Genomic DNA, 26358 nt, shown 5'->3' with positions numbered 1-26358 from the left:
AGATGTTGAACAAAACTGGCCCCAGCACTGACCCCGGCGCACTCCGCTTGATACAGGCTGCCAACTAGACATTGAGCCGTTGATCACTACTAATTGAGCCCAGCGATCTAGCCAGCTTTTTATCCACCGTATAATCCATTCATTCAATCTATACTTCTTTAACTTGCTGGCAAGAATACTGTGGGAGACCATATCAAAAGCTTTGCTAAAGTCAAGATATATCATGTCCACCATTTTCCCCATATCCACAGAGCCAGTTATCTCATCATAGAAGGTAATCAGGTTGGTCAGACATGACTTGCCCTTGGTGAATCCACACTGACTGTTCAACCTCCTCTCCTCCAGGTGCTTCAAAAGTGTTGTGTTGGGATTTATATAAGCGCCTACAAGAGAAAGCTTAGCAAGTCCCAGATGGCTCAGAGATCCAGTCCTGCTCAATTCCTGACCTCCCAGAGGCCATATGAACCACATCAAAAGAGACTGATACTTCAGGGAAGGAAACTGTCCACCTCTCAGCCTTCTACCTTGCTCTCTTCCACCGCCAAGCAGCAATTTTGATGGGCTGATGGCCACTGTTCCCTCTAAGCTGTGTGTGTGTATGCGCACACAGATCCTAAACCCCACGCACACGGCAAAACACCATGCGCGCAACAATTTGCACAGAAGAAATTTTTTGTGCACACGGTCTGTCAAAAATTAGAGGGAACATTGCTGATGGCAATGTTCCCTCTAATTTTTTCCATCTATGTGTGGAATAAATCTTGTTATGTGCATCAAAGTACTGTACGGATGTGCGCCACAGTAGAAACAAAAAACGTAGATATAATATGTATTTTTAAAAAGTTACTATAAGGATAATTACTTCATCCAGGACAGGTTAGGCATTTTAGAACTCACTACTCAAAGAATTAAATTTAAGTGTAAGAGAGAGAAAAATTATGAAATGCATAACCATTCAAAAAACTAAAACACACTTTAAAAGCATAAAATTACAGAGAATATATGAAAACATGAGGAGTCTGGTGGCAACTTAAAGACTAACAGATTTATATGGGCATAAGCTTTCGTGGGTAAAAAACCCACTTCTTCAGATGCATGGAGTGAAAATTACAGATACAGGCATAAATACATATTGGCACATGAAGAGAAGGGAGTTACCTTACAAGTGGAGAACCAATGTTGAAAGCCAATTTAGTTAGGGTGGATGTAGTCCACTCCCAATAATTGTTGAGGAGGTGTCAATACCGAGAGGGAAAATTTCTTTTGTCGTGAGCCAGTCACTCCCAGTCCCTATTCAAGCCAAGATTGATGTTCAGTTTGCAAATGAATTGTAGCTCAGCAGTTTCTCTTTGAAGTCTCAGAGTAACAGCCATGTTAGTTTGTATTTGCAAAAAGAAAAGGAGTACTTGTGGCACCTTAGAGACTAACCAATTTATTTGAGCATAAGGGCTTTCGTGAGCTACAGCTCACTTCATCGGATGCATACTGTGGAAAGTGTAGATGATCTTTTTATATACACACACAAAGCATGAACAAATACCTCCTCCCACCCATTCTCCTGCTGGTAATAGCTTATCTAAAGTGATCACTCTCCTTACAATGTGTATGATAATCAAGGTGGGCCATTTCCAGCACAAATCCAGGGTTTAACAAGAACGTCTGGGGGGGGGGGGTAGGAAAAAACAAGGGGAAATAGGTTACCGTGTGTGTGTGGGGGGGGGGGGTGAGAGAACCTGGATTTGTGCTGGAAATGGCCCAACTTGATTATCATACACATTGTAAGGAGAGTGATCACTTTAGATAAGCTATTACCAGCTGGAGAGTGGGGTGGGAGGAGGTATTTTTTCATGCTTTGTGTGTATATAAAAAGATCTTCTACACTTTCCATAGTATGCATCTGATGAAGTGAGCTGTAGCTCACAAAAGCTTATGCTCAAATAAATTGGTTAGTCTCTAAGGTGCCACAAGTACTCCTTTTTTTCTTTGAAGTCTGTTTTTGAAGATTTTTTATTGAAGGATGGCTACTTTTAAATCTGTTATTGAGTGTCCAGGGAGATTGAAGTGTTCTCCTACTGGCTTTTGTGTGTTACCATTCTGATGTCTGACTTGTGTCCATTTATCCTTTTACATAGAAACTGTCTGGTTTGGCCAATGTACATGGCAGAGGAGCATTGCTGGCACATGATGGCATATATCACATTAGTAGATGTGCAAGTGAATGAGCCTCTTCTGGTATGGTTGGTGTGGTTGAGTCCTGTGATGGTGTTGCTAGAGTAGAGGTGGGGACAGAGAAGGCAATGGCTTTTGTTACAGGAATTGATTCCTGTGCTAGTGTTTCTGTGATGTGGTGTGTAGTTGCTGGTGATTATTTGCTTCAGGTTGGGGGGCTGTCTGTAAGCGAGGATTGGCCTACCTCCCAAGGCTTGTGAGAGTGGGGGATTGTTTTCCAGGATAGATTGCAGATCGTTAATGATGTGCTGGAGAGGTTTTATCTGGGGGCTGTACGTGATGGCCAGTGGTGTTCTGTTATTTTCCTTGTTGGGCCTGTCCTGTAGTAGGTGACTTCTGGGTACCCATCTCACTCTGTCAATCTGTTTTCTCACTTCCCCAGGTGGGTATTGTAGTTTTAAGAATGGTTAATAGAGATCTTATAAGTGTTTGTCTCTGTCTGAGGGATTGGAGCAAATGCGGTTGTATCTTAAGGCTTGGCTGTAGGCAATGGATTGTGTGATGTGTCCTGGATGGAAGCTGGAGGCATGTAGGTAAGTATAGCAGTCAGTAGGTTTCCGGTATAGGGTGGTGTTTGTGACCATCACCTATTTCCACTGTAGTGTCCAGGAAGTGGATCTCTTATGTGGATTGGTTCAGGCAGAGGTTGATGGTGAGATGGAAATTGTTGAAATCCAGGTGGAATTCTTCAAGGGCCTCCTTCCCATGGGTCCATATGATGAAGATGTCATCAATGTAGCGTAAGTAGAGGAGGGGTGCTGGGGACAAGCGCTGAGGAAGCGTTGTTCTAAGTCAGCCATAAAAGTGTTGGAATATGGTCGGGCCATGCGGGTACCCATAGCAGTGCCGCTGCCTTGAAGGTATAGGTTGTCCCCAAATCTGAAATGGTTGTGGGTGAGGACAAAGTCACAAAGCTCTGCCACCACGTGTGCCGTGGCTACATCAGGGATACTGTTTCTGACAGCTTGTAGTCCATCCTCGGGTGGAATATTGGGGTAAAGAGCTTCTACATCCATGGTGATCAGGATGATGTTTTCAGGAAGATCACCAATGCATTGTAGTTTCCTCAGGAATTCGGTGGTGTCTCGAAGATAGCTAGGAGTGCTGGTAGTGTCGTGTCTGAGGAGAGAGTTCAAATAGCCAGATAATCCTGCTGTAAGAGTGCCAATGCTTGAGATGATGGGGCATCCAGGATTTCCAGGTTTATGGATCTTGGGTAGCAGATAGAATACCCCTGGTTGGGGCTCTAGGGGTGTGTCTGTGTAGATTTGTTCCCGAGCTGTAGCAGGGAGTTTCTTGAGCAGACGGTGTAGTTTCTTTTGGTACTCCTCAGTGGGATCGGAGGATGGTGGCCTGTAGAATGTGGTGTTGGAGAGTTGTCTGTCAGCCTCTTGTTCATAATCCAACCTGTTCATGATGACTACAGCACCTTCTTTGTCAGCCCTTTAGATTATAATGTCAAGAGTTGTTTCTGCAGCTGTAGATGGCATTGCATTCTGTACAGCTAAGGTTATGGGGCAAGCGATGCTGTTTGTTCACAATTTCAGCCTATGCATGTCTGCAGAAGCACTCTATGTAGAAGTCCAGTCTGTTATTTTGACCGTCAGGAGGAGTCCACACAGAATATATGTGCATTGCAGGAAGTACCAAAGAAGTAACAACAACAATTATACAAGTATATGTTGGGAGGTGAGTGTGAAAGACTGTGTGAGACACACACACAGAGACTGTGTGTTTGCGTGTGTGCGCTGTCTCTTCAAGGACCTCTCACTGAAAGCTCTCCTGCTCCTGAGCCCAGCTGTCTTCCCTCCCCCACTCTGTGGAGATGGGGTACATGGGGAGGGGGAGAGAGAGATTGTGTGTGCTGGCTGCTGGGGAAGTCTCTGAGAGACTGTGTGCTCTCTCTCTAAGGCACTCACTACCTGGAAGGCTTGTTCAGACCTCAGAAGCTCAACTCAGGCTCCTGAGCCAGGCTGTTCCCCCTCCCCTGCTCTGTAGTGATGGGTACAGGGGTGGGGGGAAGGAAACACCCTGACATCAGTGCCTTTCTCCCCTCCTGCTGTGCACAGACAGTAGGAGGGTCCTGGGAGAAGCTGCCAGGGGCTCCAACTTAGGCAGAGGGCAGGAGCAATGTGGCTGCAAAGCAATGGGGGGAGGGGCACCTGAACACACACTGCTGGATGTGTGTGTCTCCGCTAATCAAGTGCAAGACACTTGAATCACTCCTGGGTGGCCACCCAACCACACAGCTTAGAGGGAACACAGGCTAGTGGAGGGCCTGAATTACCATCCTCATCCTTATCAGCTGTCCCGATTCATCTGTCGTCTTCCCTTAGGCGACTGACTTTTATACTTCAGGTGGGCTTGGGAGTTGATCACCAAAGACACGAGGGTTTTGGAAATCCTGTCCGCAGGCTACGCTATCCATTTTACTATGCTTCCACCAACAAATCCCCCTTCCCTGTCCTTCAGAAATCCCTTTCACAAGAACTTGCTTCGTCAAGAAATAGATTCTCTTATGCTTGGGATTGGTTGTATAGCTCTCATACAGCAGAGCGGGAATAAGTTTTGTTCTGGATATTTCCTGGTACCAAAAAAAAGTGGAGGTTGGAGACACATACTAGATTTGAGGCTACTCAATACTGATGTGTAGGCACAGAAATTGAAAATGGTGACACTTGCAGTGATGATTCTATCACTAGAGCAAGGGGATTGGTTTTCACTTTTGACCTTCAGGATGTGTGTTGCTATCCACCCATCCCACAAACAATTCCTATGTCTAAATTGGCTAGGACCACATTCAGTACAGTAGATGCTTGTTAGTAGCAACATATGGGTCCCCTTCTCTATGTTGCTGTTACGGGAAGTGTCATCTGACTAAAGGCAGTCTGCTTTTTCTGGTACATAAAACAGCTACAGTACATGCTAACAAATCTATACTTGTAACAATGTGATGTATGTTTATTATTGTTGCTACAGTATTATTTTAGTATACCTACTGTAGATTTTAAACATGTTTTTGGTTCTGCATTTGTAGCCTACCACCATATTGTATCAAGAAATCGGTATTAATTGAGTTAACATTATAAAAGTATCAAGTTTTATTTTTATGTTTAAGAACAATCAAACATCAACCATGATAACAAACACAACCCTTTGCTCTTAACTGTAAACATTTTTTTGAACTCTCACTTAACTGTAATACTTTGTACGCACTGTAAGTCCCACTGGATAAGGACATCTGATAAGCAGATAATAGTTTAATTTAGGTTATTACAGTATTGTTATTCCACATCAGTGTATTCTATTTATACAATCAATATCAACTAGTAAATTAATTAAGAATGGATAAACTCACTCATTTTAGATGGAAGAACTCTGTTAATGTGCTGTGCTTCTCAGTCACAATTTTGTTTTGAAGATCTAATAGCATTTAATTTCAGAAAGGGGAACTACATCAAAATGAGGAGGTTAGTTAAGCAGAAATTAAAAGGTACAGCACCAAAAGTAAAATCCCTGCGAGCTGCATGGAAACTTTGTAAAGACGCCACAATAGAAGCTCAACTTAAATGTATACTCAAAATTAAAGAACATAGTAAGAGAACCAAAAAAGAGCCAATATGGCTAAACCACAAAGTAAAAGAAGCAGTGAGAGGCAAAAAGGCATCCTTTAATAAGTAGAAGTTAAATCCTAATGAGGAAAATAGAAAGGACCATAAACTCTGGCAAATGAAGTGTTAAAAATAATTAGGAAGGCCAAAAAAGAATTTGAAGAACAGCTAGCCAAAAACTCAAAAAGTAATAGCAAAAATTGTTTTAAGTACCTCAGAAGCAGGAAGCCTGCTGAACAACCAGTGGGGCCACTGGACGATCAAGATGCTAAAGGAGCACTCAAGAACGATAAGGCAATTGTGGAGAAACTAAATTAATTCTTTGCATCAGTCTTCACGGTTGAGAATGTGAGGGAGAGTCCCAAACCTGAGCCATTCTTTTTAGGTGACAAATCTGAGGACCTGTCCCAGATTGAGGTGTCATTCGAGGAGGTTTTGGAACAAATTGATAAACTTAAAGAGTAACAAGTCACCAAGACCAGATGGTATTCACCCAAGAATCATAGAATATCAGGGTTGGAAGGGACCTCAGGAAATCATCTAGTCCAACCCCCTGCTCAAAGCAGGACCAGTTCCCAGTTTCTGCCCCAGATCCCTAAATGACCCCCTCAAGGATTGAACTCACAACCCTGGGTTTAGCAAGCCAATGCTATTGCAAACCACTGAGCTATCCCTCCTACCAAGAGTTCTGAAGGAATTCAAATGTGAAATTGCAGGACTACTGTCATCTGTAACCTGTCATTTAAATGAGCTTCTGTACCAAATGACTGGAGGATAACTAAGGTGATGCCAATTTTTAAAAAGGGTTCCAGAGGTGACCCTGTCAATTACAGGCTGGTAAGCCTGACTTCAGTGCTGGGCAAACTGGTTGAAACTCTAGTAAAGAACAAAGTTGTCAGACACATACATGAACGTAATTTGTTGGGGGAAGAGTCAACATGGGTTTTGTAGAGGGAAATCATGCCTCACCAATCTACTAGAATTCTTTGAGGGGGTCTACGAGCATGTGGACGAGGGGGATCCACTGGGGATATAGTATATTTAGATTTTCAGAAAGCCTTTGACAAGGTCCCTCACCAAAGGCTCTTAAACAAAGTAAACTGTCATGGGATAAGAGGGAAGGTTCTGTCATGGATTGGTAACTGGTTAAAAGATAGGAAACAAAGGGTAGGAATAAATAGTCAGTTTTCAGAATGGAGAGAGGTAAATAGTGGTGCCCCCCAGGGATCTGTACTGGAATCAGTCCTACTGAACATATTCATAAATGATCTGGAACAAGGGGTAAAGAGTGAGGTGGCAAAATTTGCAGATGATGTAAAACTACTCAAGATAGTTAAGTGCCAGGTAAACTATGAAGAGCTACAAAAGGATCTCACAAAACTGGGTGACTGGGCAACAAAATGGCAGATGAAATTCAATGTTGATAAATGCAAAATAATGCACACTGGAAAACATAATCATAGAATATCAGGGTTGGAAGGGATCTCAAGAGGTCATCTAGTCCAACCCCCTGCTCAAAGCAGGACCAATCCCCAATTTTTGCCCAAGATCCCTAAATGCCCCCCTCAAGAATTGAACTCACAACCTGGGTTTAGCAGGCCAATGCTCAAACCACTGAGTTATCCCTCCCCCAACTATAATCCCAACTATAAATATAAAATGATGGGGGTCTACTCTAAATTATCTGTTACCACTCCAGAAAGAGATCTTGGAGTCATTGTGGATAGTTCTCTGAAAACATCCACTCAATGTGCAGTACTTGTGGCACCTTAGAGACTAACCAATTTATTTGAGCATGAGCTTTCGTGAGCTACAGCTCACTTCATCGAAAGCTCATGCTCAAATAAATTGGTTAGTCTCTAAGGTGCCACAAGTACTCCTTTTCTTTTTGCGAATACAGACTAACACGGCTGTTACTCTGAAACCTGTCAATGTGCAGTGTCAGTCAAAAAAGCGAACAGAATGTTGGGCATCATTAAGAAAGGGATAGATAGTAAGACAGAAAATATCATGCTGTCTCTATATAAATCCATGGTATGCCCACATCTCGAGTACTGCATGCAGATGTGGGTGCCCCATCTCAAAAAAGATATATTGGAATTGAAAAAGGTTCAGAAAAGGGCAACAAAAATTATTAGGGGTATGGAATGGCTTCCGTATGAGGAGAGATTATTAAATCTGGGACTTTTCATCTTGGAAAAGAAACGACTAAGGGAGGATATGATAGAGGTCTATAAAATCATGGGCTGGTATGGAGAAAGTAAATAAGGAAGTGTTATTTACTCCTCATAACACAAGAACTAGGGGTCACAAAATGAAATTAATAGGCAGCAGGTTTAAAGCAAAGAAAAGGAAGTATTTTTTTCACACAACGCACAGTCAACCTGTGGAATGTCTTGCCAGAGGATGTTGTGAAGGCCAAGACTATAACAGGGTTCAAAAAAGAAGTAGATAAATTTATGGAGGATAGGTCCATCAATGGCTATTAGCTGGGATGGGCAGGGATGGTGTCCCTAGCCTCTGTTTGCCAGAAGCTGGGAATGGGCGACAGAGGATGGATCACTTGATGATACCTGTTCTGTTCGTTCCCTCTGAGGCAACTGGCCACTCTTGGAAGACAGAATACTGAGCTAGATGGACCTTTGGTCTGACACAGTATGGCCGTTCTTATTCTTAAGATGGGATTCAGTGTCCCAAAGAGACTTGTAGACCCTGTCACCAAGTCCCTCTCATTATGAAATGTGCCGATGTGTGTTCGAAGCTTTCAACAGCTCGGAGTTTGTTGGAGGTGGAACTTCATCAAAATCATCCTCACTGTCTTGATTATTTTTTTTATTATGATATGTTTAATCAACACAAGCTCATTTCTCTGACCTTGCAGCAGCTGCAGCGCTCAGTAATTCCTCATCAGTTAACTCACTGAACCTGGGCAAATCCTCATCCACAACAACTACTAAGTCCTCTTTTTTCCATGTTGACTGGAAGTGGAATATTGTTCAGGAGGTTGTCAATATCCTCACTATGCATATCTTTCACTGGCACAACAAATTTGCTTTCCTGAAACAATTGGAAATTGTTGTCAGATTTACATCTTGCCATGCCTCACAAGAAAATGAATGCAGTCAAGCAAACTTACAGTTTTCAGGACTGTCTGAACATCTGTCTTGGTCTGCATCAAGAGCAATAATAATCCAGTTTGCAATTTTCTGATTGGTAATGTCCGTTTATGCTCATAATCACACCTTGAGCCATATGTTGCATCAAAGATGTAGTGTTAGGGGTAAGAATTCGAGCTGAATGTTTGTGAGAACCAATCCTTAGGCGATAGATCTCTTCCTCAAATTGGGCCTACAATTGAACATTCAAAAAATCCACTTTGACCCCTGTGGAAAACTTAGAATTCATAGGAGCTCATTTCAGTTCAGTAATAGCAAGAGTCTACCTTCCTCTGCATAGGTTTGGCTCTTTCCAACATAGCTAATACACTTCAGCTCAGCCCCCAAGATCAGGTCAAGAACTGTCTTCAGTTGTTGGGGCTCACAGCAGCCAGCACCTTCATCACAGACCATGCAAGACTCCGAATGCGCTGCCTTCAGGGGTGGCTCAGAACTGTTTATTCACCAGACACTGTCTAAACATGCTTCTTTCCTTTTTCACTTGCATAAAACAATCCTTCATTTGGAGGAAAGACCATCACAACATTTGCACAGGAGCCCCATTTGCACGTCCTTCCCCAGGGTCATCATAATGATGGACACCTCTCTGCTAGGGCGGGGAGAGTATTTAGACACTCTCACAGCTCAGCACAAGTTGATGTTGCAAGAGATCATGCTACACAGCAGCCTCCTGGAACTCAGAATGGTCAGATACGCCTGTCTCCAGTTTTTACAGCTAATGAGGAGCAAACACATAAAGGTTGTGACAGGCAGCATATAATTCAGGTTTTATTTCAACTGGAAGGAGGCGCAATATCGCCCTCCCTCTGTGCCAGAGCTGTCAAATTTTGGAATTGGAGTATATGCAGTCAGGTCATCATCACAACAGCCTAGCTGACTAGCATGCATGCATGGGCTGCACACACATGGCTATGAGAAACCTCCGATGAAAGGCGCAGGGGGCGCTAGCACACCTGTAGTGGAGCACCCGTAGGGCACACATCTTGAAGTACCACAGTTGCTGCACAGGAAGAGTAACCATTTCTTTCTTTCTTCAGGTATGTGAGCAGTTTATTGTAAAGTCACATTGGCTGTTGCTTGTTCTTTGCATTCTCTTCTTTTTCACAGATGTTTTCACCAGTAATCTGCTGTGCCTTGATTATGGTATTTTTTAGGACCATTCAGCTGTCTTTCATTCTGGTGGATTTTTAATATTTCCTACTGCACTTTAGTCACAACATTATTTATTTCCCCAAAATTTGCTTTCCTGAAATCTGAAGCACTAGTACTTGATGATTTCTGTGCATGCATTTCTCATTACACTTAATTTGTTCAAATCCTCATTATTATTCTCATCTTCTCAGTTGGTTTCTCCCTATCTGTAGTAGGTAAGTTCAGGATGTGTGGGTTAGAGCATTTCTCTAGCTTTTGATTCATAACACATTTCTTTTACTTAACCTGGGAACTCTTGCCATTGTTAGCAATAAGCTATCTTGGTATTTAAAACACACCATCAATATAGTGTCATATGGCTCAGAGTGCCTTGAGAGTTGGTCCAGGAATGTTTTTTGTTTTCTTTCACCTTCTGTGTAGGTGATCTTTAGCAGTAGTTACTCCTTTGCTTTTTTCATTTCTTGTATCCGAATAATTTCTCTGCCACTCTTCTTTGTCAGATTGCAATAAAAAAACCCAAATTTGGCTTCTCTCTCTCTCCCCCATATTGATTGAACTCTTCTGTATTGATGTTCCAGTTGAGGATCATCCCACCGAATTTCATTTATGCCCAATATATCATATTCTCCATTTATTTATTTTCATTTATAGTTTTTGCTTGTTTTCCATACCCTTAGAATCATAGAATCATAGAATATCAGGGTTGGAAGGGACCCCAGAAGGTCATCTAGTCCAACCCCTTGCTCAAAGCAGGACCAATTCCCAGTTAAATCATCCCAGCCAGGGCTTTGTCAAGCCTGACCTTAAAAACCTCTAAGGAAGGAGATTCTACCACCTCCCTAGGTAACGCATTCCAGTGTTTCACCACCCTCTTAGTGAAAAAGTTTTTCCTAATATCCAATCTAAACCTCCCCCACTGCAACTTGAGACCATTACTCCTCGTTCTGTCATGTGTATGTGTGTATCGACATCATAATATGCTAATGTCCTATGTATTATTTATCCTTTTTATTTCAAACAGCTCTGTCTTCAAGCCTACCTTGTCTGTTGGAAATACACATCTGTTCACTGAGTTAAGTGAAAGATCCTGTTCTCCCTCTTCCCATCCCCTTCTATTGTGGGTAATTAAAATACTTTTTAACAAGGTCTGCTAGAGTTGAATCTAGGAGGTTGGTACCTTTTCTGCTTAAATAGACTCTTAATTACTTTACATATTCCATTAATCGCCATTAAAAAATGCTGATAAAAGATTGATTTAAATCAAAGTGTGTTCTGCAGTAATGTAAGCATGTCCAGAAATGTGGTATAATCAGTAAGAGCAGCAAAGAAGATGGTTACCTGAGGAGATTGGTAATGGGTTATAGTGTCTTTTGTCTCCAGAGTATCAAATCCAATCCAGACAAAGGTCACTACTGATCAAGTAGTTGTCATCTGCTAGTTTTTTTCATAACCTATATGAAATATGTTGGAGTGGGGGAATCTTACTTCAGTTACTAGTGGATAGGCATCCAGATCTAGAAAAACATTCTTTTGAATTGGTCCATTTGTTCCTTTACTTTGATTCCATGTCACCAAAAAGCTTTCCAGAACAGTGTGTGTTGTGTCCTGTAGGACAATGAATTTAGGCTCTTGAGTTCATGGAAAGTGAATTCCATATCTTAGTACCCCTCACTGAGAACTTCTAGCTTCTGCATGTTTGTTTTAAACAAGGGAACTGTAAACTTACATAACTCCGACGTCTCAATGACTTTAAGTGTTAGATGGAGAGAGAGAGAGGTGGTCTATTAGGCAACTATTTTTAAGGAATATGGATTAAAATCAACACCTTAAATTTCTCTGTAGGACCAATGAGAATCCTATGTAGATCAGAGAATGCAGGTGCAATGTTCTCCCTGTAAGAAATGGTGCTCCGCAAATGGATTGCCAAGTTGAGCACCTAAAGTTCTAGGTTGATCAGGGTTACCAAAGAAGAGGATGCAACTTCCTGGCCAAGCATAAATTTTAAGTAATCTTGACCACTGCCACTACCTGAACTTTGATTGGCAGTTGCAGGTCCATCAGGACTCCCACATTACAAACCTGAATAACAAAAGGCAGACAAATTCTTGTAATAGAGGGAGCAGCTATTATCACCTCTGGTGATGGGTTCTCCCAACCCATCAGTATCACCTGAGTCTCATCTGGGTTAAAGTGCAATCAGCTTACCCTCTGCAAGTTCTCATCTCAACAAGACACTAAGAGGCAGCTTACTAGCCAGACCTAATGAAACAAACATAAAGATGGGTGCCTTCTGCATATTGGAGAGACTGTGGTCCAGACCCCCCATTGGGGTAGATGAGCAAATACCAGAACCAATACAAAGGAAATACCAGGGCCTGAGTCCTTCAACAAGAAAAGAACTGAGCCACTTCAAAAACTATTCCTTCCATCCCTGTCAGCGTCCACAGTTGTTGACCAGAAGGTGTTGTTGGCACAGTATCAAAGGTGCTGAGCAAATTAAAATTAGAATGAATATCTGGTTCTTGTAATTTGCCAGCAGGAGATCAACCAACAAGAACATAAGAATGGCCATACTGGGTCAGACCAAAGGTCTATCTAGCCCAGCATCCTGTGTGAAAAAATACTTCCTTTTGTTTGTTTTAAACCTGCTGCCTATTAAACCTCTGCAGTCTCCATACCCATACTCCAATACCCAGACTTAAAACTGTATCTATTATGGTCAAAGAAATCTAAGGACTCTGGGTATTGCCAGAGTTGTTGCCCCACTACCTTCTTGATAACCTTTCCCATCAAAGGGAATTAGAGATTTGACATTAACTAGTGCAACTGTCAATACCCAAAGATAGTTTATTGAATAAGAGCCCAACAGTTACTTTCTGGCAGAAATAAACAAGCAGAGATGACATCACATTTTCCTCTCCCACATGGATGGAATCAGTGAAGGTATGAGGGACAAGAAATGGTTCACTCCTTCACTCCCCCCACCCCAACTTCTGTCCAGCTGTAAAGTGAAAGGAGCAGCAAAAATGAACAATTCTTTCCTAGCTGTGCTCCCTCTCACTTTTGATAGTCACAAGAACTCCCTTCCCCCATTTGTACTATTTTTCCCTGTTGTGGGAGGCTGGATGACATGAGTGAGAGGAGGAGGCTGGGACATGAACTGTGTGTGAGAGAATATAAGGGAGATGCCCACCCTTTCAAGAATTAGAAAAGGGTCTCATTTATTCTATCCATCTTTGACTTCTCTCTTTCTTGCTCCACCGATTTAGGCTATGTCCAAATCTTGTCACTTATTCCTCTAACATCTGTAAGATCTGTTTTTTTCTCTCTCTCCATATAACTAAATTATTTTCCAAGCCTTTATCATCTACTGAATTGATCAGTGCAACCTCTTCTCCTTTGCGCTCCCCACATCCATGTCACCCCCTCCAGTTCATTCGATACCTAACCACTAACATCATCTTGCTTGGCTGTTGCTCTGATCGCAATCTCTCTGAATCCCTCCATTGACACTCCCATTTCCACCACGTAAAATTCAAGTTTGCCTGAACCTACATGGACCTTCACATTGCTTCCCCTCCTTATCCATCTGCTATATATGTTCTCAGTGATTCACCAATGATACCAATCTCTACTGTCCATTATTTGCACAAGCATCTCCGTGCTTTCTTCCATACCATCCTCTTATGCATGTAATACACTTTTGAAATTGGGCTGTAAGGCCTCTACCCTAAAACCCACTTCATTATAGAAGTGTACAGGAAATTGTTGATAGTGGCTGAGAGCCAATCCAATATAGGGATTGATGACTATATATATTATATGGGTTGCTGTCTCTGAACCCTGTTAGTGTTACATAACATTTCCCATTATAACACTGTATTTTCAATTGTTTATAACTTTTCCAAAGTTTAAATAACTCAGGTTGACTCATTCCATGTTTGGTCTCTGCCTTGCATGTTTTTTTCTCAGCAAAAACAGTTCAGCCATAGTCAAAAATAAGGTCAGGGGAAAACAGGTAGTTTTAACAATAACCCATTTTCCTGACCAGTTTTTAAGGAGCTTTTGTGCCTTGTGGATTTGGAGCAGGAACCTGAAATTTGACAGGGGCTTGTCCTAGGGTTACAGTAGTGCCTTTTGCCGTTTCTGTGAAAATCCATTCAGATTTGCACAAGTTATAAACCACAGGCTTGCTACTAAAATATCTGAAAATTCCATCTACATGGAGTGTGCTTGCCAGCCTCCCTGAGCCTCCTGAAGCAACCACACAGACCAGATGGGATGGGACATCTGGATGGGACAGACAGTTGCAGCCTATATCGATGCAGGATCTCATAATTAGTCTCTCCCTTTCTAATTTCTCCCTCTTGTTGTCCTGCTGTTAGTAATCATTTTTCTTGTCTTAAATAGATTATAAGCTCTTTGGGACAGGAACTGTCTATTTATATAATTGCACAAGGCCCAGAACAATGGTGTATTCTGCTGATTGGGGCATTTGGGTACTGTTGTGATTATTGCACCTGAAAAGATACCCTAAGCTCAATTGTAAAAGGTATATGAAAGTTCATAAGACTTTACAATAACCATGAAAAATAGGTCAAGTTGTTTACGACAGTGAATGTTATAATAGGTTCAAGGAAACCAGACAGAAAAACTATCTGTCCAAACAAAATGACCTACTGATATAAGTCAACGACTGTGGGGAGATCATACTTGGTAATCAAGAAAATGTGGGAACAAAGTTACCTCTCCCAATTTTGGCTTACAGAAATTGATTTAACTGATGGACAAAATAATGAGGATAAAATATGCTGCTCACTTTTACTACTTTTTGGGGCTCTTAAAAAAAGAGATTTTGAAGGGGAAACAATCTTCTCTCAGCTCATCTGCCAGCATTGCAACTCATCTTGACTCATCTAAAGGACTTTCATCCTGAGACGAATGCTGGTTGGCCTTGGTCTTGTTTAAGGAACTTTGTTTTCATCTGTAAGGGCTGAAAATCATCACATTATCATGACATCCAGTCCTCAGCCCTCCAGTGGAGATAGCTAATTATCAACATTACAAAAGCTTGTAAGATCCTATATTGTATTCCCTTCCCTTGCTGTGGTGTTTTCTTCCCAACTATTTCTTTCCTCCTGTCTTATCTCTCTCTCTTGGCTTTTCATCAAATCCTGAAGTCAGCTATACTGCATTCATCATTACTGCCTTGTCAAAGGATCCAGCCAGATGATGCCCCTGACCAGATTGTAACTAATCAAGCTTCAAAGAGCAGGTGTTGTGTGGTTGACTTGCCAGCCAAAACATCCACTCATAACTAACCAGTGGTCCAGTGTTTCCTTTTCTATCCTGTTTCTCCTTCACCTTGAGTCTGTTACTTAGGAACAGGACAAGTGAATCTCCTTCACATCAGGACTGAGAGTAAAATTAACTTTTTCCTTTTTTTTATCAGAGAAAAGTTGTTCTGAAAATGGGAGAGTCTGATACTTTGACTCCAAAAGGAGACAGACTTTGGTAAGGTCTGAAATTTATTTTGCATAATCACTCAGTTTCAATATAAATGCTTGTTTTAATTTCTTGGGTGTGTTTTTTTTTTTTTAGTTTAATCAGTATATTTTTAATTTGAATGAATGATTTTGGGTGTTTTGCCAAGTAACAGAGTAAACCCAAGGCCTCTATTTAAAACTAACCCCAAACGTATCTCTCTCTGTTTAATGTTGGACAGTGAAAGAGTTTATAACACGTTTAACTCTTTAGGCCTTTGAGATCAATATCTATACAGCAGTACTACTGCAATGCAAATAGTACACATCAGCTCAAATGGTAGAGGTAAGGGGGCTAGCTTAGGACTTCGAAGACCTGGGTTCAATTCCCTGCCCTACCACATAATTCCTATGATCTTGGGCAAGCCAATCTGTGCTAAATTGGGGATAACAGTACTTCTCTATGTCACACATAAGTACTTCAGACAGATATGTGGGATGTTACTACCTTGAAGTTATTTCACTGAGACCAGGAAATCATCCGCAATCAAATCCAGGTGCATTGTACAGCCACTCAAAAGCTAAAATCTTAAATTTGTGTAAAAAACCATTGCTCTGTTTTAGGAAATGGTGACAAAACACATGAGGCCAACATTTCATGTTTTATTGTTTGAACTGCCAAATAAAATACAGTAGATTCTGCATATTAGAAACCTCTCAGTTCCCAGCAAAAAGTTGTTGTTTGGAAGTTGCCAATAAGTGGAAGGCACTGTTTTCAAGGTGTGACAAAGCTCCTCCTCTGCCTTGGTGGGTCTTGTGCTTTTTGACAGCTTTGCTCACCTCAGAGGTTCACGGCAACCCTCAATTCAGCTGCTTCTGCTAGAGGCTCAAACCTGCTGTTCACTCAGCTAACCTCATCACTGGCCAGCATGGGGGAAATGGAGAACAATCCCCACAGTCTCTGTGTCCCACCGAGTGAGTTGGGGACAGGCCAGATCCCTTTCTAAATTATACCTTCCCTTCTGGTGTTTCTCACAGACCAGGTCAGCTCCTCCTGTGTCCGACCAGGAGTTGGGGGGATGAGGGGAACCCAGGCCACCCTCTACACTGGGTTCCAGCCCAGGGCCCTGTGGATAATAGCTGTCTACAATGTCTCCTGTATCAGCTGCATGACAGCTACAACTCCCTGGGCTACTTCCCCATGGCCTCCCCCCAGCACCTTCTTTATCCTCACCGCAGGATCTTCCTCCTGAAGCCTGAGCTTGTAACTCCTCACTTCTCCAGCAGCATGCCTTCTCACTCCCTGCTCCTTGCATGCCCCCCACTAACTGATGGGAGGTCCTTTTTAAACCAGGTGTCCTGATTAGTCTGCCTGCCATAATTGATTCTAGTATGTTCTTAATTGGTTCCAGGTGTCTTAATTAGCTTGCCTGTCTTAATTGGTTCTAGCAGGTTCCTGATTGCTTTAGCACAGCCCCTGCTCTGGTCACTCAGGGAACAGAAAAGTGCTTATCCAGTGGCCAGCATTTTTTGTTTAAAATGTAAAATAAGTTTTCAAGAACAAAATTTGTCTGCTTTTTATGGTTGGCCACCTCCACTTGTAAATCCTTCTCAGTCTTGTGTACAGTCTCATAGCCATTCTCAAAGCCATGATTCTATCATATCTTGTGGAAAACGTCGACGGCACTTAGGTGTTCTATAAGCGAAGGCTCTTCAGGTTCATCATTCAATGCAGTATTGTCTTGTACCTCTTGTGGCTCATCAGCCTGTAGGTGCTTCACAGCGGCTGCTGTCTCCAGAAATTCTGCATCAGTGAACTCACCTTCCATCTGCAAATGACTGTCATATTCAACAGTGGTCTCAAATTCATGTGCTTTTCGTTTCTGGAACTGATGCATTGGCCAGCACATTGATGTCTACCAGACCAGCACTTTCTGTTGCTGTTGAAAACTGCTTCAGAAAGGAAGGGTTTGCAACAATCTTGGGGAGAACAACGGCCCATGGCTTCTTAACAAGATGAAATGCATCAGTCAGAATTGTTCTCTGTCAACATCCAATGCTTGTAAGTATGAGTCAGCATCAAGAGATGTGATGATGCATGCAGTAAGATGATCATGGTAGAGACCACTGAAGTTTTTAATGACACTCATGTCCATTGGGTGCTTGGCTAAGGTTGTGTTTGCAGGGAAGAATATTAACACGATGTGTGATAGCTCTACATTAAGTGAATGAGCCGGGCAATTTAGCCACTCTTCAAACAACAAATTTGCATCCAGGCATTTGCAGAGCTTTGGTAGATCATGGCAGCTTTGAGTGGTCCTTAAGAAACAATGAGGCCACTTGCTCTTTTCAACCACCATAAGATGGCATTTCTCCATTCCATCCATGTTTGCACAACACACCAATGCAATGTGGTCCATAGCTTTATTTTTTTCTTTCCCCTCCCACAAACCCTTCTTTTATCATGCTACAGCCTCTGTTGGGAAAGCCCAGTAGAAGAGACCAGGTTCATCAGCACTCAAGATGTCACGTGGCTGGAACTTCTCTAGAATGCTGGGTAAGATGTCCATCCTCCATTCAACAGCCACCAGAAGATCAGTGTCTTTTTTTCTCGCTGTGCTCTTTATGTTGAATCACAGTGTGGTGGGCTTTCCATTGACTAAGCCAGCCATCTGATGGGTTGAACTCCTTCCCCTGCTCTGCTGCCAGCAACTAGCTTTATTTCTTCTTTGGTTTGGAGAGTTGAGCACCTTGGCCAAGCTTATGCTGAAACCAGAGCCACAGGGTTTCACCAATGTCTGCCTCCTTTCCATTGTGTTGATGCCTGCAGTCTTGGTATGTGCTGCTTCTGTGCTCCTGTAAAATGTTAGGGCTGTTCTTTAGAATGGGTCCAACAGTGGACTTTGAGATACCAAATTTATGGCTACATACACTTGCTGAGCACAGGGCTCACACAGGGGCTCCAGAACCCAAACTTTATTGGTGAAAGGTAGGTCCAAGCATTTGGAAGCTATGGTACACAGTGGAAGTGTTGAGCTATGTGTTCTTAGAGCCAGGAAATTGATTACAGGTAGGAACTCTCCTCTACAAAAGATGCTAATAAGCACATGCCTATTGCCGGTATCTGAATCCTGTTAACATTCATAATGTAATGAGGTTGGTTCCTGACAGAGTATTGCCAGTAATTGGAAGTTGCTATTATCAGTATTGCTGTAAAGTGGAATCTACTGTAATTTATTTTTAAAGCCTTAGTTACATGTAATATAGTATAATCACGGCATGTGGGATAATCTGTTTATATTTATTTGTGTGGTAAGTGGTAAAAATTTTAAAAGTATGTAAATCTCACTTTCAAACATGTATATGCTTTTGAAAATCCTATCCAAGATCTGAATTACTTCCACAGAACTCAGTTCTTTTATCCAGTTTTCCATACTTCACTAAAGAATATAGTGTTTTTTTCAGTCGTGTGTGTGTGTGTGTGTAATTTATATAAGTAGGTGGTGGGTGAATAGATATAGACTACATGATAGAGTGTGTAGTGTGAAGGTTTTGTTGGCATGACTTTGGGATGGCAACTATACCCATCAGCAGCTTAGCTACTTGTGTAATGCCTGTCATCTCAAATGAGTACCAATAATGCTTCCTTGTATTTTCTGTATAATGCTTATATTTGAGAGAGAGTATTTTAGAATTATTTTGGCAAGTTTTAAAATTATTAGAGCTGTTTCATTTGTATTCTTCCACCTAAATTTATTCTGCCTTCATTCCAACCACACAGAAGTCAAAAGGAAATAAAATAATTAAAGCATTTTAAATACCTGTAAATACAACCCAAAATAGCTTTTCTATAGTAAAAATTGTAATTTTAAATGTTGGTACCTTGGGGTCCTCTAGGGCTGAAGCAAGTGTTGTGAGTCTTACTGAAAGCTAAGAAATTCTCCTTCCATACACTTAAAGCTGCAGTTTCTACCATTGATTATTTCAAAGCTATCTAACAGGATATCTGTTCTTGGTCTGTGATTGACTGACTGTTGTCCATGTTACATCAAAGCAATTTTTTGAGGAAAATATTTTTGTAGCAAGTTGAAAAAAAAACTATATAATAGTGGTGACTGTTGGAAGCTAGTGGTAGGTTTGGGTTGTCAGGAAAAGTGCTGGGGAGATGGACTAGTATACAGAGTGCACGTCAGGCAGTCAAAGGTTTATACTAAATTGCAGCCTTGCTTTTTTTTAAGATTGTATTTATAACATGGATATCACCACTATATATGTGGGGCCAAAGTGTACTATAGGTATTGAGAAAGGAAAATGCATTTGCCACTTGTTCTAGGTACACCAAACCCATAAATTGATATACATTATATTCATACGAAATAACTGTTTGAATGCATGTGTGTGCACCCACAGACATTTAACTTGGGGCTAGACTTCTATTTATTCTGAGTGAGAATTTTATTTTTGTCACTAAAGCCTACAGGAGAAGGAAACTATAAACTAATTATTGTTTTTTAAAAAACTTCAGAAGTAAAATCGTATTTTTATTTTCTATGAGTATTTAGGGCATATAAAGAGACTCTCCTGTAAGAAAGGTTTCAGAGTAGCAGCCGTGTTAGTCTGTATTCGCAAAAAGAAAAGGAGGACTTGTGGCACCTTAGAGACTAACCAATTTATTAGAGCATAAGCTTTCGTGAGCTACAGCTCACTTCCTCAGATGCATATCGTGGAAACTGCAGCAGGCTTTATATATACACAGAGAATATGAAACAATACCTATTCCCACCCCACTGTCCTGCTGGTAATAGCTTATCTAAAGTGATTTCCAGCACAAATCCAGGTTTTCTCACCCTCCACCCCCCCACACAAATTCACTCTCCTGCTGGTGATAGCCCATCCAAAGTGACAACTCTTTACACAATGTGCATGACAATCAAGCTGGGCTATTTCCTGCATAAATCCAGGTTCTCACATCCCCCCACCCCCATACACACACAAACTCACTCTCCTGCTGGTAATAGCTCATCCAAACTGACCACTCTCGAAAGCTTATGCTCTAATAAATTGGTTAGTCTCTAAGGTGCCACAAGTCCTCCTTTTCTTTTTCCTGTAAGAAAGTTAATTACAGCATACCACATGTCAGCAAATATAGCTCATGTAGGCAGTCCTGTTCTATGTGTTAAGTTTATTGCAGGGTTTCTTTTCCCTTAGGTTAGGCAGAGATCTCAAATGAAATTTATAATTACCATCCACCCTGGAGCTCTCAGTTGATCTAATGACTAAATATTTAATTTAATAATGGTTTTTCCTTCTGATCAGGCTCAGGCATTTCATTCTCTTTCAGGGTAAAATGAAAGCTAGACTGCAATGGCTGCTAGAGGTTTTGCATGTTGTAAGGAGGGTCCCCTGCAGTGGTGAGCCTATGCACCGCAAACCTTGTTCAGCAGGAACGATTTTTGTCAATGGGAGCTGAATATTGCAGGAGCTTTAGGGCCAGTTAACTATGTCTACTGATGAAGCATTTCTGTTCCAGCTCTGTCTCTGAAGACTTGGGCTGTAGACGTGGAGAGTTCAGCAGAAAGCATTATGGATCTGTGGAGCTGGTAAGTTTATATAGACCATTCCATGATTCTCAGTTGTTCTGAATTTTAGCAGCTTGTAATGCAGAGCTTGTGGAAATCTATTTTTGTTTATGTGCAGGTGAAATATTATCACAAAAGCATCACAAATAGCCTGAAAAAATAAGGTTCTTAGGCTGAGTTTGAAAATTATAATGTCTTAAATCTATTTTGAAGTGCATATTTATTATCTTTGCTTGCAGACCTTTCACTCTAATCTAAATCTTCTCTGCCAGTCAGCTGAAAAATAGTATGTATCTAGCATTTACCTTAAAAATTCAAAAAGATTGAAAATTAGCCTGTTTTGTTGATATTAATTTGAGGTTGACAAAAGAGCAGCACTATGATTTTATAATTGATTGATATTTTGTGTGTGTGTTTGTTAATGGGGTGGAGTGGAGAGGTTGAAGTTAAAAATGGAGGTATAATTTTATCATAGAAAAACCTCTGCCCAAAAAAATCCATGCTAATTTATTTTGTTTAAGATTTTTCTTCAAATCTAGGCATGAAGTGAACATTTTTACTTCTTAATGAAGGAAGAATTTGGATACTGCATAAATTAAGAGTATCAGTTATTGAAACACTGTCATTGACTATAGATAGCTAGAATTAAATTGTCCAAGTTGATACAGGGAAACTGAGGGAAGGGAAGAGGGAGAAGCTGTATTTTTATCCTTAATATAGGAAGGAATCTGGAATATCTTATTAGATAGCACTGCAATTTCAGGCTAGTAGAAAGTGTATTAATTGATAAGTATGCCAATTGTGTACACTGGTAGATTATTGTTCAGCAGTACGGTTGTGAGGAGACCAAGGATCAGATGTTTATACACACACACACACACACACACAAAAACACACACACACACACACACACACGTATTTTCTATACTAATTCAAGGTATTATCTCTGGTGATTAATAATAAAAGAAATAATCATAAGAGGGCAAATTAACTGTTGTCTGCTCAACAGACTATTTGTACCTACTGAAAGTATTTAGGTTATTATTTGAAAAACTATCTGCAAATTTTTATTCATCGGTCCAAAGTACACTAATTTAGGACAAGTAACCTTAATTTTTGGTTTGTTTGTTCTTTATCTGTTTGACATTTTGGACAATCTACTTTTGGTATCACATATGGGTAGAAACTAAATTTTTTTCTGTCACAGTCGTAACTGTGGCTACAATTTTGGTGATGAGGTGATGGTGTTCACAGTAATTGCGAATTTTAATAAAGTTTGTGACCCCCAGGAGTGGTGGCTCCTGTGGTACCAGTTCCCTGCTGTGGGCATTGCAACCTGGCCCACATGGTAACAGCACAACTCAGGTTTGGCATGTCTTCCCATCTGTAGATGAAGATGGGGTGGATGTGCCAAACCTGAGTGGTGCGGCAACCTAATGCACAGAGTTACAATGCTTGGAGCAGGGAGCCGGAGCCAGGCCCAGCCCGTGGGACAGGAGCTGTCACTGTGAGGTGAGAGTGGAGTGGGTTTGATCTTCTGCCCTTCCAGTCTCTTGATGCCTCCCCTCCTTGGTGGGGTGTCTTGCTCTCCAGTCTCCCCTCTTCTCCAGGGTTGGCTTGCTCTCCAACACCCCTCTGGAACCCTTCTCTCCTCGCTGGGCTGGGCTGCTCTTCAACACGCCTTTCCCCACAACCCTGGGCTATGAACTTTCCATGACTATGGATTTTTTTCCCAGCACCTGTGCTGTGAAATTGACTAAATTGTAGCTTCATTTATATTTTTCTATCTGTTCCCCTAACATCAGGTTTTAAATGTTAAATAATGGCAGACATGGAACTGAAATTGAGGGGACGATTTTGGCTGTCATGAAACGTGGTTTAACTTTTCCCCTGTAATTCTTCAGGCTTTTAAAAACAAAATATTGAATCAATGCTTTTTTTTCCTAAGCCTGTTCACTGCTTGAACAATTTTATTTTCTGCTGGGGATTTCCACCCTTAATGCAACAAAACCTGATCTACCCTAGAATTTCTCCCTAAATTTTCCCACTAATGTTACCACTGGTGCAACTATACCAGTGGTAGCAATAGTAGGAGATCTTGTGTAGACAAGGCACCAGCAGCTGCTGGTGTTTTTACTTACATGCGTTTTTGTCCCGCTGTGATCACGATTTACATATTGTATTTTAATCCAGTTATAAGCATTTGTTCTCACAAAAATCTTCTGAGGTAAATAGTATTATATCCATTTTGTTGATGAGTAAATTGAGGTACAAAGGAGAAGTGACTTGCTCTAGGCTGCACAGTGAGTCATTGGTGGAGCTGGAAATGGAGCCCATCACCCTTGACTACCAGTCCTCTACTCTAAATGCAGCACACACTGCCTCTCTGTACATACACACCACACATTTCCAAATGTATTAGTTAATTAAATAACATTCATATTAAATAGGCTTTAGTTTGAATGTCATCATGTAAATTTGGCAAGTCTGGTTTAAGAGTCTTGTGAGCTACAATTTCATAAAATGTTTAAACAGTCAAAGCAGCTTTTACAGTTGATATACTTTAGTTCAACCACAACTTATCGGGCTGGATGCAGTAATAACTTGGTGAAAATGTATGTCGCAAGATATGTAATAGGTTGGACTACATGATCACAATGGTCCCTTCTGGCCTTAAATCTATGAATACATGAATTTATAAAAAGCAGTCTTTAATGATCCAAAAAATGAGTGAAAAAAATCAACTGAAATAGGAAGGGAAGTAAAGGCAAATTATAACCAAAATAATCTTCTTGTACCCAATTTTAATTGTTTTCTGATTTATTATTTAGAAATCCTTATAGACATAAGCTGAAGAACTCTAGTGATCAGCTTGATTCCTCCTTAATAAGTTCAAAGAATAAATTACTTATATGTATACATCAGTTTTTAATATGCATCCAATACAGTATTTCTGAGCACATGTACTATATTTAGAATAACATGCTGCTTATTTAAAAATCAGATTCCTTCCACCTCTTAAATATATATATTAGGGCTGTCGATCAATTGCAGTTAACTCACGCGATTAATTCAAAAAAATTAATCACAATTAAAAAATTAATTGTCGTTTTAATCGCATTGTTAAACAATGGAATACCAATTGAAATTTATTAAATATTTTTGAATGTTCTTCTGCATTTTCAAATATATTGATGTCAATTACAACACTGAATACAAAGTACACTGCTCACTTTATATTATTATTTTTTATTGCAAATATTTGCTCTGTAAAAATGATCAACAAAAGAAACCATATTTTTCAATTCACCTCATACAAGTACTGTAGTGCAGTCTTTTTATCGTGAAAGTGCAACTTGCAAATAGATTTTTTGTTACAGAATTGCACTGGAAAACAACACAATGCAAAACTTTAGAGTCTACGAGTCCACTCAGTCTTAATTCTCGTTCAGCCAATCGTTAAGAAAAACAAGCCTGACAGGGTCAGGCCAGATGACTACAGGAGAGTAATAGAAGGCAGATGTATTAGCCCTAGGTTAAGTAGGTCCCTTTTCCCTGGGTAAGGTAAGAGGGAAGGTTCCAGAACAATCAGGAACCTCCTGGAGACCATTAAGACAGACTGGCTGATTAGAACATTTGCAGCCAATCAAGAAGCTGCTAGAATCAATTAAGGCAGGCTAATCAGGGCACCTGGGTTTTAAAAAGGAGCTCACTTCAGTTTGTGGTGTGTGTGTGTAAGCAGCTGGGAGCAAGAGGTGCTAGGAGCTGAGAGTGAGAACACATACTTTTGGAGGACTGAGGAGTACAAGCATTACCAGACACCAGGAGGAAGGTGCTATGGTGAAGATAAAGAAGGTGTTGGGAGGAGGCTATGGGGAAGTAGGCCAGGGAGTTGTAGCTGTCGCACAGCTGTTCCAGGAGGCACTCTAGACAGCTGCATTCCACAGGGCCCTGGGCTGGAACCCGGAGTAGAGGGCTGGCCCGGGTTCCCCCCAAACCTCCCAACTCCTGGTCAGACACAGGAGGAGTTGACCTGGACTGTGGGTTCACGAAAAGGGCCAAACTGAGGGCTGCCGTGAAGCTCCAAGGTGAGCAAATCCACCAATAAGCGCAAGACCCACCAAGGTAGAGGAGGAACTTTGTCACACACGTTTGTTTACATTTACAGGAGATGATACTGCACACTTCTTATTTACAATGTCACCAGAAAGTGAGAACAGGCATTCACATGGGATTTTTGTAGCTCGCATTGCAAGGTATTTACGTGCCAGATATGCTAAACATTCGTGCTTCGGCCACCATTCCAGAGGATATGCTTCCGTGCTGATGTTGCTTGTTAAAAAAAAATGTGTTAATTAAATTAGTGACTGAACTTGTGGGAGAATTGTATGTTTCCGGCTCTATTTTACCCATTTTCTGCCATATATTTCATGTTCTAGTAGTCTTGGATGATGACTTAGCACATGTTCATTTTAAGAACACTTTGGCTGCATATTTGACAAAACGCAAAGAAGGTACCAATGTGAGATTTCTAAAGATAGCTACAGCACTTGACCCAAGGTTTAAGAATCTAAAGTGCCTTCCAAAATCTGAGAGGAATAAGGTGTGGAGCACGCTCTCAGAAGCCATAAAAGATCAATACTCTGATGCAGAAACTACAGAATCTGAACCACCAAAAAAGAAAATCAACCTTCTGCTGGTGGCATCTGACTCGGATGATGAAAATGAACATGTCAGTCCACGCTGCTTTGGAATGTTATTGAGCAGAACCTGTCATCAGCATGGACACATGTCCTCTGGAATGGTGGTTGAAGCATGAAGGGATATATGAATCTTCAGCGCATCTGGCATGTAAATATCTTGCGACGCCGGCTACAACAGTACCATGTGAAAACCTGTTCTCACTTTCAGGTGAACAAGAAGCGGGGAGCTTTATCTCCTGCAAATGTAAACAAACTTGTTAGTCTGAGCGATTGGCAGAACAACAAATAGCACTGAGTGGACTTTTAGGCTCTAAAGTTTTACACTATTTTATTTTTAATGCAGTTATTTTTTTTTGTTTTTTACAGTGCAAATATTTGTAATCAAAACTAAATATAAAGTGAGCACTGTACGCTTTGTAGTCTCT

At 41.0% G+C, this 26358-nt stretch overlaps 1 protein-coding gene across 3 annotated transcripts in view; it reads left to right on the top strand.

Annotated features, from left to right (window-relative positions):
- The window catches only part of GARNL3 (GTPase activating Rap/RanGAP domain like 3), a 203210-nt gene that overhangs the window by 18668 nt on the left and 158184 nt on the right, over positions 1-26358 (top strand). For 2 of the 3 annotated variants that reach the window (XM_084649926.1, XM_084649928.1), the window contains exons 2-3: positions 15621-15682; positions 21182-21251. In XM_084649926.1, coding sequence (XP_084506052.1) covers positions 15639-15682; positions 21182-21251 — 114 coding nt within the window. In that variant the 5' untranslated portion in view covers positions 15621-15638. The remainder of the gene's footprint in view (positions 1-15620; positions 15683-21181; positions 21252-26358) is intronic. The other variant, XM_084649927.1, reaches the window with a different exon arrangement.

Source organism: Lepidochelys olivacea, assembly GCF_965140295.1.
Source record: "Lepidochelys olivacea isolate rLepOli2 genome assembly, chromosome: 16".
NCBI classification, from domain to species: Eukaryota; Metazoa; Chordata; order Testudines; family Cheloniidae; genus Lepidochelys; species Lepidochelys olivacea.
Note: the sequence above shows the minus strand (reverse complement) of the source record. Positions and strands in the feature narration are given on the sequence as shown.